At 39.9% G+C, this 15,275-nt stretch overlaps 1 protein-coding gene across 2 annotated transcripts in view; it reads left to right on the top strand.

Annotated features, from left to right (window-relative positions):
- Window positions 1–12,075, top strand: part of LOC149038230 (hsp70/Hsp90 co-chaperone CNS1 homolog) — a 121,871-nt gene extending 109,796 nt beyond the window's left edge. The window contains exons 2-5 of one of the 2 annotated variants that reach the window (XM_089187222.1): window positions 4,539–4,690; window positions 5,469–5,630; window positions 5,891–5,968; window positions 11,351–12,075. In XM_089187222.1, coding sequence (XP_089043348.1) covers window positions 4,594–4,690; window positions 5,469–5,630; window positions 5,891–5,968; window positions 11,351–11,448 — 435 coding nt within the window. In that variant the 5' untranslated portion in view covers window positions 4,539–4,593 and the 3' untranslated portion in view covers window positions 11,449–12,075. The remainder of the gene's footprint in view (window positions 1–4,538; window positions 4,691–5,468; window positions 5,631–5,890; window positions 5,969–11,350) is intronic. The other variant, XM_089187223.1, reaches the window with a different exon arrangement.
- Window positions 12,076–15,275: the final 3,200 nt, after the last annotated feature.

Genomic DNA, 15,275 nt, shown 5'->3' with positions numbered 1-15,275 from the left:
TAGTAACGTAGAACAGGCGCTTCTGTTACTAGCCTCTGCACGTTTTCAAACGCCTGGTCTTGTTCCGAAGACCAGTTCCATGGAGCGTCCTTCCGAGTCAGGCGACGAATCGGTTCCATGACTTCAGACAGTTTCGGAAGGAACTTGGCTAGATAATTGACAAATCCGTTGAGGCGCTGAACGCCCTCCACATCTTGTGGCTTTGGCAATTTTGTGATCGCCTTTACTTTGGCAGGATCAGGCTTCAGGCCCTTGTTCGTCAGGAGATGCCCCATGAAATTTACCTCGCTCATCCTCAGCTTCATCTTGTCTGGGTTAAGGACAATGCCGCGGTTCTTGCACCTTTGTAGGAGATCTCGGAGACTCTTGTCGTGGTTTGCAGTGGCTTCTTCGTCGGTCTCTCCAGTGCCATAAATGAGGATGTCGTCCGCGATGCACAGAATACCAGGTAAGCTTTCCAGTGCGTGAGTTAAGTGCTTCTGGAAAATCTCGGACGAGGCGGAGAGACCGAAGGGCAAACGAATCCATCTGTACCTTCCGTAGGGTGTTGCGAAGGTCGTGAGTACGCTGGACTCAGGGGCAAGGACACAGTGCCAGTATCCCGACTTGAGGTCAACTGTCGAGAATACTTTTGCTTTTGAGAGCTCTGGGAGTATGTCCTCAAGTACAGGAAGTTGATATCTTTCTCTCTTCAGGGCAGTGTTAAGTGGCCTGGGGTCGATACAGATTCTCAGCGCTCCAGATTTCTTCACAGCCACGGCAAGACTGCTAACCCATGGAGTGGGTTCATCGATTGGAGCTATGACCTCCAATTGCTGTAGTCGATCCAGTTCTTTCCTCAGTTTCTCTTTGAGTGACGTTGGGACACGGCGTGGAGGTGCGACGACGGGAGTTGCGCCTTGTTCGACTTCAAGGTGAACTGTTCCTGGTAGTGCTCCTAGCTCTCTTTGGAACACCTCTGGGTAGGCCGCTACTATTTCGTCAGCCGTCTGCACGCTCTTAACCTTTGCCCTTGATCGTTCAGGTGGTTTTGCGATCGTGAAGTTTTGACTGTTGACAGTAATTAGGCCCATCTGTTGAGCTGCCTTTGCTCCAATGAGTGGGGTCAGTTGTCTATCAACGACAAGGAATTCCACCGAGAACTTCTTCTTATTCTTTGGATTGTGGAGAATTAATCGACAGGAACCCAGTGGCTTTAGTGTTGTGTCGTTCCACATTTGTAGTGTCTTTGTGGTGGGCTCAAGCTTCTTATCAGCCACAAGATCGGCGGAAATGACATTCACCGAGGCGCCGCTGTCTACTTGAAATTTCACTTCTGCCTTGCCCACAAGCATCTCAGTGTAGATTACTCTTGGGTAATCATGTTCTTGTGTAACAGCGTGTATCATGTCCGGTCGTGCAACAATGCTTGTAATGTACTCCATGTCGCTGTCATCGGAGGATTCATCTCTCAAGTTGTACACTTTTCTGGTCGGAGTAGTGCAGGTTGTTGCGAAGTGATTTCTGCCATCACACTTCGTACATTTCGCGCCCCACGCTGGACACTTTCCTTTTTCGAAAGGATGTACTTTGCCACAAAATTTACAGGTCTTCGCCTTCCCCGCGCGGCTTTTCCTAGACTTGTCATCACGGCGGCTGGAAGGCGGGTGTTTATCTTGCACAGCGTGAACATCTTCGTTCTGGGCGCCCGAGATCGTTTTCAATTGCAAATTTGTTGCTTCAGAACTCTTGCAAAGATCGATACACTTCGCCAGGGTGAGACTCCGTTCTTGTAGAAGCCGTTTGCGAGTGCGGTGATCTTGAATGCCCAGGACGATCCTGTCGCGAATGATCGAATCACGCATGCAGTCACAAAAATTGCATGTTTTCGCTAGTGTGCGAAGGGCGGTGACATAAGTATCAATGCTTTCGTTTTCCTGTTGAGTTCTGGAGTTGAAAGTGTACCTTTCAAAGGTTTCGTTCAGTTCGCCGATGGTGAATTCGTCAAACTTTTGTATTATCTTTGCCAGGTCATGTCTATCGTCTGGAGTGTCGAATTGGAAGCCGTTAAAAATCTTTAACGCATCAACACCGATACAGTGGAGAAACAATGCGACTTTGTACGCCGGCGGTTTCAGCTCGAGTTGAGCAATGACCATGTAGTTGCCCCACATTTGTTTCCATACTTTCCAGTTGTCCGCCACATTCCCAGTCGTAACTAGTTTACCAGGAGGCATTATCCCGGCCATCGCGCCAAAAGGCGGGTGTTGCACAACTCCCAGTTGTGTTAGGGTCTGTTGCGAAGAGCCAGGTGGTGGCGCTTCAGGCGCCGTTTCTGAGTCGGACATTACTACACCAAGATGATTTCAACTGTTTTCGACTCCGTAAGTGGTAGGCGGAGGATTCGTTATCCTATTTCGCTGCCACCATGTTTCAAGATCCGTTTTTATCAACCATTCAGTAACATACAGCGTTGTAAGACAATACAGATGTAACTCGATCTCAGTCTAGTTAGACATTGATGGCGCATGTAATCACGTACATATTGTAACAGCAACACTTTCAGTTTCGTTTACGTGTCATGCGGAGCATGTACACAATCGTGTTTGGCACTAGCTTTCATGTCGGGCTTTTGTACGTATCAACTTAATTTGCTCCCGTATTTACGATGCATTTGATCAAAAAGCGATAAATATTTTCAGCGTATTTCATGTGTTTATGTTTATCATTTTATACTGTAGTTTGAAAGTGATTTTTTCTTTTCGATAGACAGCTTAGATTGTCCTTCCAAACTGTACTGTTATACTGATTTCCTTGTTAAATATTGAGACAAGTTGATTTTTCTTCAAATTCAGCTAGTTATTTACTGCAAGAGTCCTTTCAATTAACTGCATTCGAGTTTTAGGAATCCAATTCATCAACTGGTAATGATTGATTAGTGTCTGAGTGAAGTTTTACCTTTTGTCATCTGCTAATCAGCATACGATCAATCAATAATCATATCAACTGAATGTTTCCGATCAATTTTTTGTTATCAAAACTGGTTTAGTTCTGCATGAGGCTACATGCATCCTAGTATGTGTTTGTTGATAATTTATGTTGTTATATGGGAAGGTAGTCTTGGGATAAATGTAAAGTTCTGATTGGTTCTTACTTGGTCAGGATTTTGCCACATAGACCATCATTGCACCATAGAGAAAATCATAAAACATGTAAATTCATTGTAAACTAGTTTAGTCCAAGTGACATTGGTGCATGACAATTACCTTGCTCTCTTGAGGGGTACTAGGGAATATTGGCACCATGTCATTCCTATACTGTTACAACCTTGGGCCAATATACCTCTGTAAAGCCCTTGCAGTCAGCTGGTTATATAGAAGTTTGTTGTGGTTTTTGTAAAAGCAATATACACTTACAATTTTGTGCAAAGACAATGTAAATATAGAATAACTGCAAAAACAATTAGTTAAATATACATATACTAATAAAGCAAAAATGTCAGCACCTGTACCGAATTGAAATCCATTTCACCATACATCAGCATGCATAAATGTAAATATTTCACTGTTTTTCCTGTGATAAAGTGAAACAGTTGAACTATCAATCACCTATACAAATATGGGCATCAGCTCAACTGTAGGAAATTGAATAAATGAAATACATCTTTTATAAGTTTTGAGCAGTAATCCCTATTTAAAAATCAAATAAGAAAATTTTACTTTGGTGTTGTAAAATTTGTTTCTTATGAGAAATGATTCAGCATAAACTCTCTCCTCTTGCGGAGACATGGTGGTCTTATGATTAGTGAGGTGGACGCACGGTCAAGAGGTCTGCATTTGTAGCCTGGCCTGTACTGGACTCAGGGTCAAGAGGTCTGGGTTCCAGTCAATGTGTTGTGTTCTTGTGCAAAACACTTTCCTCTTACAGTGTCTGTCTCCACCCAGGACAGGAGTATAAATGGGAAGCAAACATTAGTTAGGGAAACCTGATAAAATGCAAGGGGGGGGGGGGTTAAGGGGGGGGGGAGGGATAATGGTGAAATGGACTTGCATCCTGTCCAGGGTTGGGTAGTAAATTACTCCCAGTTGCTTCATGTAAGGAAACCAGCATTAAGTAAAGCTCAGGCCCTGGACGGGCCACTTTTCAAATCCAGATGTGACCTAACTACCTACCACCTCTTAGTTTAAATGATTTAAATTGCTACTGTTACAAATTATATAAACTTGAAACACACAGATGTTGATTTTTGCCCAATTTATTTCATTCTATTGCATAGGAATGTCTTTGGTAAATCTTGAAATTTATTGTAATGAGAAGTGAATTACTGTTTATTTAAATATTAATGCTTGTTTTCTTCAATATATATATATATATATATATATATATATATATATATATCTTTTGTTCTTTTACTGCTTTAAATATGCTATTAATATTAATTGCTTGTGATTTTGTGTCTATGTATCCCTCCCATTCTCAGGAGGGAAAAAATATTTAGTTTACAATTGGGTAATATGTTGAGCTAATTTTTTACCATTTGCAACCATCTTTTTTTTCAGGCCAGGATGACTTAAAACAGCAACTTTTTGAAAGAAGCATCCCCTTACAGTTGCTATGGCTAAAGAAAGAAGTCCAATTAAGGTTCCATCTGAAAATGAAGACTTACCTGACAAAGAAAATGCTCCAGATTTTGATGAGGACACTTTACGAGGTGAGCTAGGTTCAACTTTGGCTTCAGTCACTGTTAAAACATTTTCTATTCCACCTGCAGTTTCAAGAATGTAAGCAGATGTGGAGAATGATATTAATACACTGCATGACCACCTTAAAGGATGTTTGGCCAGTCATGACTCTCTTCTATGATTAAAATATGCTGTTCATTGACTGAGAGGATCCATGACATATTTGTTATTTTCTTTTCTCAAATTTCAAAGCAAGTACACAAAGTTATAATAAGTAAAGACTTTATTTGATCATCATATAACATTCATTTTGTAAGTTTGCATCATAAGTACCATCATCGTCATCATCTTTCCATTATATAATGCAACATTAAATTGAAAGTTTCAACTTCCCCCAAGCAACCAATTTCCAGTAGAGTGCAAGTGTTATATCATTGAATATGGAGGTGTTTAACCCTTGACACCCAAACATCAGTATCCATATTCTCCATACTATTCTTTGTATGTTTCTTGTGGTACTGAAAAAGAGAATTCATTTGAAGATCAATGCTTCTTAGGTTGGTGATCATTTCCTTTATTCTCATGAGCTTAGTGAATGATTCAGCAGTATTACTCCAAGCTTTTCAGGGGATGGGTCAAGTCAGGCAGGTGCAAAAGTGGCAGCTGGCACTAAAGGAAAAATCTGCAGATTTTAAATCTCCAGATCTTGGCAGCTCTGCTTATGCACTAATTAACTACAACCACAGGTAATTATTAACTACAACCACAGACTTTGACACAAATTATTTTTTTATTTTTTCTTTGCAGCCATAGCTGATGTTTATAGAAATGAGGGTAATGAGGCCTTCAAGAAAGGAAATTTCATCAATGCTATTCATTTTTACACCAAAGGAATTAAAACGAACTGCGATGAGAAAGAACTGAAGGCCAAACTGCACAACAACAGGGCTATTGCACATTTTAAACTTGGTAAGATGATGAGAGCTTTAATATGCATTTTTTTTCTATTTTGAAGCTATTGAGTTGTCAGTAGTAGTTTTCTGAAAAAGGTGATAATTTTGAATGCATGCCCGGAAAAATTTACATCTTATGTTTGCCTCTCAAATATACAAAGAAGTAACCTCTTACCCCAGATATCAACGAGCATCACAAGTTTTTCTCAAAATTTTAGTAATGGTAGTTGGTTTGCAACATGTATGGCTAATCAGAGATATTTATTTCAATAACAGGAAATCAGCAGGGTTCACTAAGGGATGCAGAAGCAGCCATTGAGTTAAATCCAACTTTCCTTGAGGCAATTGTGAGAGGTTAGATATGTTAGCTGTGCTATAATGATAATAACAAAAGAACTCAAAACTCTAAGGTTAAATTAGGTTAAATGGAATTCAATCTTGTCTCAATTGACTTTAATTAAGAGGTCGAGACCACCCTGATGTACATTTGAATCCAGCTCTTGACTGCTACGCCATTAATTTCCATTAATCATGATAAGAATATTATTTTTACAGGGGTTGAAGAACTCAATGAGGAATGCAAAGCAAAATTTCAGCATGAATATTTTAGTTCCTTAAGTCCAATGAGTCACAGGTGTCAGATATGTTAAGAGCGTGTCCACGAGAGAACCGGGCAGTCGTGCTACAAGTCATCTCACCGATTTCAACGAAACTTTGGTAGTTTAAAGGGTCTACCCCAAAACTCAAAGAGACAAACTGGTTTTTGTTTTGGTTCTTCCGGGGGAAGATAGACCACCCCCGGTTTTTCTTGGTTTTCACCAAGGAAATCGCTTCAAATAGGTAAAATGTATGAAGCTCTCACGGCGATAGTCTCCAACCGATTACTTTGAGGATTTGCATACATATTTTTACATCCTTAGTTAATGTCTGCTGCGAGTATCAGTCAATTTGATTGACGACTTGTCAATCAACAGAGGCAAATATACGACTTTGGTTTAAGACTTTTCGATTCATCCAAATATTTTACAACTTTGAGGTCAAATATCTCCCGTTGCCAGAAAGCTACAACACTAATCCTTATTCCCCTTTACAACCCATCATTTCATCTCTGAAAATCATCAAAAGAATCTTTGGGCACTACCGTATTTTTGTCTTGGATGCCTTTTAAAATCTGCGACTGTGACAAGTTTCTCTCAACTACACCTGTCACGCAATTCTTGCTCTAGGCGGTCACTTTATACAAGATGATTGATCAAGAAAGGTGAAAAATGTGAAAAACTTTCGAGATTTTTTGTAGGAATGGATAATTTCACGTTTAGAGAGATGCATGTAAACGAAAAATCAATGGGAAAATCGTAGCGTTTCTTTCTTCAGTCGTTTATTACTTTGAAGATTTGCTAAATTCAGCAGATATGGCTTTTGTACGGCACAAAACACTCATTAGTCTATAATATGATTGTTAATCATCATCATTGTTCATTTTAGCAGATTTTAAAGTCACATGTTGCGTGTTGGTTGATATTACCAATTGTTCCAGTGTGCTACAACTTCGGCTTTTACAGACGAGAAATTCTGCGCTCTCGCTCGAGAGCAAATATCAATAGTTCTATCGGACTAAAAACTGTGTCTCTATCCCGAAAATAAAATTAAAATAGTGTTGTCGTTGTCACTTACCGCCATCGAACATTTCCATGCAGAACTCCGCTAAGCTAACATCTGTTGTGTGACCCGAAGACTCTTAGTAGGAATTATTCAAGCGCGTTGTTCATGCTGTCTGCTAGATAACAATTTCAGAATAATCTGCAGATCTCTATGATTATTTGCCTGCTTCGATCGTAAAATATCTGCATATTTTTTTCAAGCATTCTATTACTACACATAAATCTTCATCTCTCTAGATCGAGTGTTCCCGGCGTTTAATTGCGTGACTTGTAAAATTTTTAAATAAGAATCTGAGCCAGCGGTAATTTAACGAGTAGCCTTCCGGCAAATTTCCCTTGATGAAATCCCAAGACATAGCCAGTTTTTTTCGTGAGCAAAGACAATAAATATGAGAGAAACGTGAGATGTAAATGTCTTTTTTTTTTAACTTACTAGCAGCTGTACCCTCTCCTGCAGTCTTCGTCTAAACTTTGCAAGGTCCCTCCTTATCTTCTGCCTTGTTCGGTCAGTTTCGAATTCTGAAGCTAGATCATTGGCATCGGCCTCTCCGTCCTCATTCATATTTACAGAGGGGGACCTCATCAATAAACCAACTTTTGTTACGGCAGATAACGGGCTGAAGTATCGAGCGATTTGCTGCTGTATCAACCGGTCAGTCTTAGACAACATTTCTGGCTGGTGTCGTCTCGTAAACTCGATATTTGGGAAATCACATTAGAGGCGGTTGCCTTACTAGTTTCCTCCCTTGTCCAGCACACTAGATCTCTAGGAGATAATTCTCTGCTTTCTTAGAAAAGGTGGCTGTTTTTTGTGTTTTATTTTATTGTTTTCCAAAGAGCCCATCCGAAGTCTTCTTGGCTTGTTAGGGATTGTTCGTCAGAATTTTTACCTGAGGTCCGACCTCGAACGTAGCCGTCCCCTATAGAATGGCAAACCGGTCTTAGTCCATTTCCTCTTGATCTTATCCTAGGCGGAATTTTTTTGTCGGCTTCACTGTGTTTGTCTTTGTCAGGGTACATTTGGATGGCAGCCAATGACTGAAACGTCCTGATGCATCCTTCTTTTAGCAAGAATATCTCGCTTTCTTTTTCCGTCTATGACGGATTGGGTATAGTTCTCGCGATGACCCGCGTTCAGAAATATGTGCACGTTGTTGATAACCACTCACTTTTACGACTAGTTTGCTGAAGGTTTGTAATGTGACGAGCCTAGTGAGACCCTGAGGTGCTTCAAACAGTGCCAGTTAAACTTGTCTCAGTTCTTAAGTCAGAGGGAGGATCGCCCACCTCTATCTATGTGAGCGCCTCTACAGTACCTGTGTATTCCTAGCAATCATATGATATAGAGTTTATCTCACTCACAAATCACCAGTTAGGAAAACTGATGTTCAGATAAGCGCTCTTCTTGCCCTTCTTCCTTATTCATTGTCGACTCTAAGATAGCAGCGACAGTACGCATTCTATTTAGGTTTACAGTCACCTTGCCGCCACCAGAAAGACTTGCCACCAGCTTTGATTTCTTCTGTCATCAGCTCTCTCTCACTTTATGTCTCCGATTTTTATGAGGAGGATAGTGGCATTTACGAACCCGAAGGTCTGAATCTCACACCAAGTTGTGCACGATATTTGAGGTACATCGTGAAATGGCGGCCTTCGTAATCTCCAAATAAGCCACTACGCGCTAGAATAAGCTTCATCTCGGACGAAACGCATGTTTGGGATACATCGACGTCTCTCAAATGTTTTTTTTAAAGCTGTATACCCACAAATTTAGAGGTGTGAGCTGTTGCCGTCCCTGGCCAGCGCGAAAAAAGTAACATTTGGTTGCACAGTTAGTTGCAAATGAACAAGACAACTACACCATCTTGACTTACCAATTCGAGTGTTAGATTGAATTGAGGGCTTTTTAGACACTCGATTTCTTATATGGCATCACTATGAAGACGTAATACAACTGATACACCTACACTGCATAGGATTAACAATGTCTGTTGTGCTATTGTGAGAAGGAGGAAAATATTACCAGAAGTGTACGCTCTTTTTAAAAAGAGTTTCAGAGACGTTTCAGAGATGTCTATCTTTGATCGGCTGTCACAAAAAAATGATCCCCACTTAAATTTACTAGGAAAAAAGAACTTATAACTGCTTGTTGAAAAAATTGGAATTCATTTGACCGATACGCCGGTTGTTTCAATTTTTCTTTTTCCTCGGGCTGATATGAAACAGTTCATAAATTGACTAATGAATAAAGTGTTTTGAAATACCATTCGGGATTTGCCTTTTTTTTCTGCGTGCAAATCAAGGGTAGACAAAGTTTTTAAAACATTTGACTAGAATTTCATGGAGTTCACCTCGATAATTCTCGTCGGCCAGAGTCAAGACGCGCCAAGCTGAGCGACATCGCCCTCCAGTAAAAAAATTTTCCAAAGTATAAACGTGGCGAGCGCGAGGAAACGCACATTTTTTTCATCATAGTGATGAAAGCCCAATGATGTACCTAAATTGGTACTTACGGTATTAAACCATTGATTATGATAGGGTGAGCTCAGTTTTTCTGTCGAGATCGATGTGACTTCACATTAAAAGCATTTTTGACGGAACAAACTACACTGCACGAACTGAGAAAGTTAAAACTTGTATTTATCTCTTACGCGTTTCGTTTGACAATAGTAGACTTCATCAAGGATTTTTTCAAGTAGGGTAAATAAGCTTGCTCATATACAAATATTAAATAAGTTGTCTCTTTACTATTGAAGTCAGTGGATAGAATACGCCAGGTGCGCCTACGGTGTTATACATGCGTGACATTTTCCGGACGTTACACGTACGAGTACGGGATCCGTCTAAGGGTCAGCCGAAGTTGTTACACTCGGGAACTTGTACGTCAACAAGCAGGCGACATGTGACTTTAAAATCTCCTCTCCTGTTACAGTTTCCTTATTGTAAACTGTGCGATAATGATAATAGACGATCAAAGTATAGGCTTATGAATGTTTTGTTCTGTACAAGAGCCCTATGTCCTGATTTTAGCAAATCTTCAAAGTAATAAACAACTGAAGAAAGAAACGCTACGATTTTCCCATTGATCTTCCGTCAACATGCATCTCTCTAAACGTGAAATTTTCCTTTCCTACAAAAAACCTCGAAAGTTTTTCACAGTTTTCACCTTTCTTGACCAATCAACTTGTATAAAGAGCTAAAAAATGTAGGTTTATTTTGTTAAGTGACCGCCTAGAGCAGGAATTGCGTGACAGGTGTAGTTGAGAGAAACTTGTCACAGTCGCAGATTTTAAAAGGCATCCAAGACAAAAATACATTAGTGCCCAAAGATTTTTTTGATGATTTTCAGAGATGAAATGATAGGTTATAAAGGGTAATTAAGATTAGTGTTGTAGCTTTCTGGCAACGGGAGATATTTGACCTCAAAGTTGTAAAATATTTACATGAATCGAAAAGTCTAAAACCAAAGTCGTATGTTTGCCTCTGTTGATTGAGAAGCCGTCAATCAAACTGACTGATACTCGCGGCGGCCATTAACTAAGGATGTAAAAATATGTGTGCAAATCCTCAAAGTAATCGGTTAAATACCATCGCAGTGAAAGCTTCATACATTTTACCTATTTGAAGCGATTTCCTTGGTGAAAACCGGAAAAAACCAAAACAGAAACCAGTCTGTTTTTTTTAGTTTTGGGGTAGACCCTTTAAACTGACAAACTTTCATTGAAATCGGTGAGATAGCACGTAGCACGACTACCTGGTGCTCTCGTGGACACGCTCTTAAGTCACTATCTAGCTGTTTTAAAAAGAAGGATCAGGACTTACCTAACTCTTAGTGTTTTTGTGGGAGTTGTTGATCCCAATTTAAGTGTTCTTAGAAGTTTCAGTTGTCTGTAAAGCTAAATAAATCTAACTGAAACCTAATGGGGCCTGTTTATTCTTTTCCGTTAAGTTTTTTTGTATTGTTTTGTTGTCTCTTTTTTTTTCTTCCCGGTCTGTAATGATTTCAATGGTTTCAGGTTCTTTTCTCAGAATTGAGCTACAGTAATAGTATGCTTCTTTGTGTTGTTGCCTACAGGAGCCACTGCTTGTGTTGAATTGAAGAGATTTGAAGAAGCAATCACTTGGTGTGATAAGGGACTAGCTGTATCCTTTGAAGGAATCTTTCATTTTTAACCGTGGGTATAATGGAAAAAAGTTTCCATAATTTGATGTTTCAAGGGAGAAAATACAAAGAAGGGTATTAATTATGATGGGAACTTGTCAGCTCTTATACTTTAAGTGTGTGTGATTAAAAACATAGGAGAAGTTATTACCTCATGATTTATTAATGAAATTACTCCTTTTAGCCAATTTGACTTAGTTCTACTATCCATGCCAATAACTGGTACATTAGTTTAAATAACCCTTAAATTCCCAGACCAAATTTGTAATTATCCTTACTGTCAACCATACAATTCTTGTAATGTTAGTACAGAGAATTCAGTATTGCATCAACTAACTATTTTGAAATTGATATATTTTTTTTTACTCTCAACACTTATCTGATTGATATTGTATTGCTATTGTAAGGAGAAATTCGCTTTTGGTCACTCACGGGAGTCAAAGGGTTAGAAGACTAATATTCATCCAGTTTATACATAGTACTTGGGTAGATGATCTCTCTAAGACAAGCCAGAACAAAAAGCTCTGTAATGTTTCTATATCTTATGCAGATTTTCTTGCCTTCGACCTTTTGCCTCAGAGACTCAGAAACTTTCGTTGTGCTTTCCTATGGACAAATAGAAATTTTAAAGACATGTATTTGTGTTGTAGACTCATTTTTTCCACTGCTGTGAAACATTTGTCTGATGTTAAAGCTATATTAATTTAATTTAAAAATTGAGCAAGTGCTGCTCAGTTTTTGAAAACTAGGGATTAAATCTAGACATTTCGCGTTAAATTTTGAGGCTGCACACAGAAAAAACATTTTTTGAAGTGTAGATTTACTTCATAACTGACTTTAAGACTGAATGTTGATAAATCATCTACCTTTAATGCAAAGCCCTCCTAATGGGCCATTTTATAGTTGTGTACTTAGTTGCCAAGCCTTTGATTTGGAGTGAGGCTAAAGGTGACCTTGTTGTGATAGAGACCAGTATCTAGAAACGATAATAACAAAGTAGTTTGCATTTAAAAAGCAGCAATGTTGTTATCATAACAAGGTCACCCTTAATCATGGCTCTTGTTCAGAGGTTTGGGAACCAAGCACGCAAATGTTAAAATGGACTATTACATATCAATATGATCAGAAATATAATCTTTTCCACATTTTTAACCCTTAACATAAAAAAGATTGACAAAAACAATAGGATCTTGTTGTCATTAAGACTTCAGTCTGTCAGTGAAGTGGGAGATAAGTCCATGGAGGAAAAAGATCCTATTAGTCATGACCACGGTAGTGCAAGTTCAGGTGATGTCAAGAAACTCATAGATCTCTATAATCAGGGAAAAGAAACCATAGAGTACCTCAACCTATATCTTAAAATCGCTAAAGAAGTAGGAGACAAGCATGGGGAGGGTAACGCTTATAACAGTCTTGGCAATGCTTATCACCGTCGGGGTGATTTCAAAAAAGCCATAGAGTACCACAACCTACATCTTAAAATAGCTAAAGAAGTAGGAGACAAGCATGGGGAGGGTGCTGCTTATGGCAATCTTGGCAATGCTTATGACCGTCTGTGTGATTTCAAAAAGGCCTTAGAGTACCACCACCTAGATCTTAAAATCGCTAAGGAAGTAGGAGACAAGCATCGGGAGGGTGGTGGTTATGGCAATCTTGGCAATGCTTATTACCGTCTATGTGATTTCGAAAAAGCCATAGAGTACCACAACCTAGATCTTAAAAAAGCTAAAGAAGTAGGAGACAAGCCTGGGGAGGGTGTTGCTTATGGCAATCTTGGCAATGCTTATTTTTATCTAGGTGATTTCAAAAAAGCCATAGAGTACCACAACCTAGATCTTGAAATAGCTAAAGAAGTAGGAGACAAGCATGGGGAGGGTGGTGCTTATGGCAATCTTGGCAATGCTTATCGCCGTCTGGGTGATTTCAAAAAAGCCATAGAGTACCACAACCTACATCTTGAAATAGCTAAAGAAGTAGGAGACAAGCATGGGGAGTGTGGTGGTTATGGCAATCTTGGCAATGCTTATTACATCCTGGGTGATTTCAAAAAAGCCATAGAGTACCACAACCTACATCTTAAAATAGCTAAAGAAGTAGGAGACAAGCATGGGGAGGGTGTTGCTTATGGCAATCTTGGCAATGTTTATATCAGTCTGGGTGATTTAAAAAAAGCCATAGAGTACCAAAACCTAAATCTTAAAATAGCTAAAGAAGTAGGAGACAAGCATGGGGAGGGTGTTGTTTATGGCAATCTTGGCAATGCTTATGCCTGTCTGGATGATTTCAAAAAAGCCATAGAGTACCAAAACCTACATCTTAAAATAGCTAAAGAAGTAGGAGAAAAGCATGGGGAGGGTGGTGCTTATGGCAATCTTGGCAATTTCTATGGCAGTCTGGGTGATTTCAAAAAAGCCATAGAGTACCAGAACCTACATCTTATAATAGCTAAAGAAGTAGGAGACAAATCCTCGGAGGCAATGGCCTACTGTTCACTAGGATTGGTTTTTGAGTTACAAGGTAGACTGCCAAAAGCCGTTGAACATTACCAAGCTAGCATAAACTTATTCAATTCCTTGAGAGTACTTCTAATATCTAAAGATGAGTGGAAAGTTAATTTTCGAAATCAGTATCAAGTGGCGTATACGGGTTTGTGGAGAGTTCTCGTAGAACAAGGTAATGTAGATGAAGCCTTATTTGTCGCTGAGAAAGGACGAGCTCAAGCTCTGACCGACCTCATGGAATCCAGTTTTTGTGGTGGAACAAGTCACCACAAGGGAGAAGATGAAGATTGCGCAGTTTTAAAAAACGTGCCATCAAACACTGTCTTTCAGGCAGTGGACAAAGCTAACGTCAATCTTTGGGTTGTGTCCGAGGGAAAACAAGTTCAGTTAAGACAAAGTAAACTCAAAGGTTTTGTTTCAGAGAATAGTGGATCTAGCCTGTCCTTTGAGTCGTTCATGCTCGGTGTCTATACACAACTTGGTGTTTGTTCTAATGTGAGATGCGAGAATCGATCTTTAGATGCTTTGAGGGAGGGCCGTTCGAAAGTGGATGAGAAAACTAAAGAAGCCAAGCCTCAACCTCACATCCAACAAGACGGATGCTTGAGCACTTTGTATGATATCGTTATGAAGCCGGTGGCTGACTTGATTGAAGGGGATGAGCTACTCATTATTCCTGATGGACCCCTGTGGATCGCTCCTTACGTTGCATTGAAGGATGGTAATTCTAAATACCTGTGTGAATCGTTCACAATCCGAGTCGCTCCATCGTTAGCAAGTCTTAGACTCATTGCCGATTGCCCAGATGATTATCACAAAAGCAGTGGTGCGTTACTTGTAGGAGATCCGTGGGTATCCGAGGTTACTAACAGCGAGGGAAAGAAAGTCTTGGAGCAGCTTCAGTATGCTAAAAAAGAAGTAGAAATGATCGGAAAAATTCTGAATATCACGCCAATCACTGGCAGTCAGGCCACGAAACGTGAGGTGTTGAAAAGAATCAGTTCCGTTTCCCTAGTTCACTTTGCGGCACACCGATGTATGGAAACTGGCGAAATTGCTCTTACACCTGACCCAGACTGAATATCTACTGTGCCAACGGAGGAGGATTACATTTTAACAATTGGAGATGTGTTGAATGCTCAACTTCGGGCCAAACTTGTTGTGCTTAGTTGCTGCCACAGCGGCCGGGGCGAGATCAAGGCTGAAGGTGTGGTTGGCATTGCACGCGCTTTTATGGGGGCTGGTGCTCGGTCTATTGTGATGTCCCTGTGGGCGATTGATGACGAGGCTACTCTTGAGTTCATGAAATACTTTTATCAACAACTTGCAGGAGGTAA

The sequence above is a fragment of the Pocillopora damicornis genome, chromosome 11 (genome assembly GCF_964200805.1).
Source record: "Pocillopora damicornis chromosome 11, jaPocDami1.2, whole genome shotgun sequence".
Lineage (NCBI taxonomy): Eukaryota > Metazoa > Cnidaria > Anthozoa > Scleractinia > Pocilloporidae > Pocillopora > Pocillopora damicornis.
This window is presented reverse-complemented; position numbering and strand designations above follow the sequence as displayed.